This window comes from Lampris incognitus, chromosome 2, assembly GCF_029633865.1.
Source record: "Lampris incognitus isolate fLamInc1 chromosome 2, fLamInc1.hap2, whole genome shotgun sequence".
Classification (NCBI taxonomy): domain Eukaryota; kingdom Metazoa; phylum Chordata; class Actinopteri; order Lampriformes; family Lampridae; genus Lampris; species Lampris incognitus.
The window spans coordinates 6,905,096-6,906,755 of record NC_079212.1 but is presented as its reverse complement, the minus strand read 5'-3'; the positions used below and the strand labels follow the sequence as shown (position 1 = coordinate 6,906,755).

Sequence of the window (1,660 nt, the reverse complement as noted above, 5' to 3'; positions counted from 1 at the left end):
TCAGCATATGAACTCGCTCACACTTCTGGGCGCTCACGCTTCCAGTGGCCTCCGGGAACCGCTACAGCCGGGACGCGAACCCGGGTCTCCCGCACCACGGGCGACTACGTTAACCAGTCAACTAAAGGGTCCGACCCGTTAGCCAAGGGCTAGCGAGTCTATTTATCCGTGCATGTTACACTACCCCCCTCCTTCAGGAAGTGCATCCCCGCACTTCAGCATATGAGCTCACTCACACTTCCGGGCGCTCGCGCTTCCAGTGGCCTCACCATCCCACTTCTGACACCAATGTAGCGAGTTTGGGGGGCAGCCGGGACACGAACCCGGGTCTCCCGCACCACGGGCGACTACGTTAACCAGTCGACTAAAGGGTCCGACCCGTTAGCCAGGGGCTAGCGAGGCTATTCACCCGTGCACGTTACAATATTGTTTTAGTTTGGGTATCTTGGACTACAATTTAAATCTTTGCATTAATTAATTCAGATATTTGATTATGAAATGGAAAATAAAATATATGTGCCCCCCCTCCCCCCGTGTCTCCAAATAAAATGTGCTTATTGTGGACAGTAAAGGGTCCCGGCCTGGCCCCGTGCTGCACCAGCACTTTGTAACGACAAGCAATCAAATATGCAAAAAGCTCCCGTTTTCCTCGTGCCCTACTCAGTAATGACAACTCGTCATAGGTCAGGTTACACATCTGTGACTCCTGCGTTACTTGGTTATTTCGGCGTCATCAGTGGCGAGTGGTTCAAATCGTCTCTCCTTCTTCTTCTCCGTCCTTTGCTTCTGCAGTCGCTCCAGTCTGAACATGCGCGTGGACGATCCGGCGCCGCTCAACTGCCAGGGAGGCCAGATCACCACGGCGATCATCAGCATCCCCACGCCACCAGCAACGAGTCCTGAGGGGGACGCCACCCTGCCGCCCCCGGGCCCCGCCCACCCCAACGTTGTGAAGGTGTCCGCACTGTGAAGAGTAGCCAGCGTGTCGTTGGGAAAGACAGACAAAGAACAAAGACGGACAGAATAGAGACAAGCTAGACGGACGGATAAGGACTCGCTGAGAGACTCGCTGAGAGATTAGACTGAGGGACCAGAGGTGGACTGGGAACGATGGCGCTCGAGAGTCTGACCGCAGCGGAGCCTGCCCTCTGCTGGATATGTTCTGTAACGACATGGACTAACCGTACAGATCATGGTACAGATGGATGACGGCTTTTAGATACAGTCTGCTTGAGTGTGTATGGCTGTTGTGTGTGTGTGAGAGTGTGTGTGTGTGTGTGTGTGTGTGTGTGCAAATGGGAACTATTACTAGAAGGGTTGTGTACGAGTGTGGCTCCGAATTATTAGAGATATGTTACCAGAGTTATTTATGTGTCACTGTGCACAAAGCACCTTTTTTTTATGATTTGAGCTTCAGTTTGAGTGTTTTTAGCTAGGGATTTAAAAAAGAGGATTTAAAAAAGATTAAAAAAAACAATCAGATGGAAATATACTTATTAGATTATGGGGGGAAAAAGTGTTTTTTTTTCCACTTGTCCTTTTTTCTGTTTTTGTGTCTATTTTGGTCCTCTTATCTAACGATAGATGAATATACCACTGTTCCTTTTCAGGTACAATATTATTTCACTGAGTGGAAAAACCCTTAAAAAGGATGGAACAT

General features: G+C 49.5%; 1 protein-coding gene across 1 annotated transcript in view; it reads left to right on the top strand.

Moving 5' to 3' along the window:
- Nucleotides 1-970, top strand: part of LOC130108153 (potassium voltage-gated channel subfamily D member 3-like) — a 193,680-nt gene extending 192,710 nt beyond the window's left edge. The window contains exon 10 of the mRNA XM_056275008.1: nt 793-970. Coding sequence (XP_056130983.1) covers nt 793-970 — 178 coding nt within the window. The remainder of the gene's footprint in view (nt 1-792) is intronic.
- Nucleotides 971-1,660: the final 690 nt, after the last annotated feature.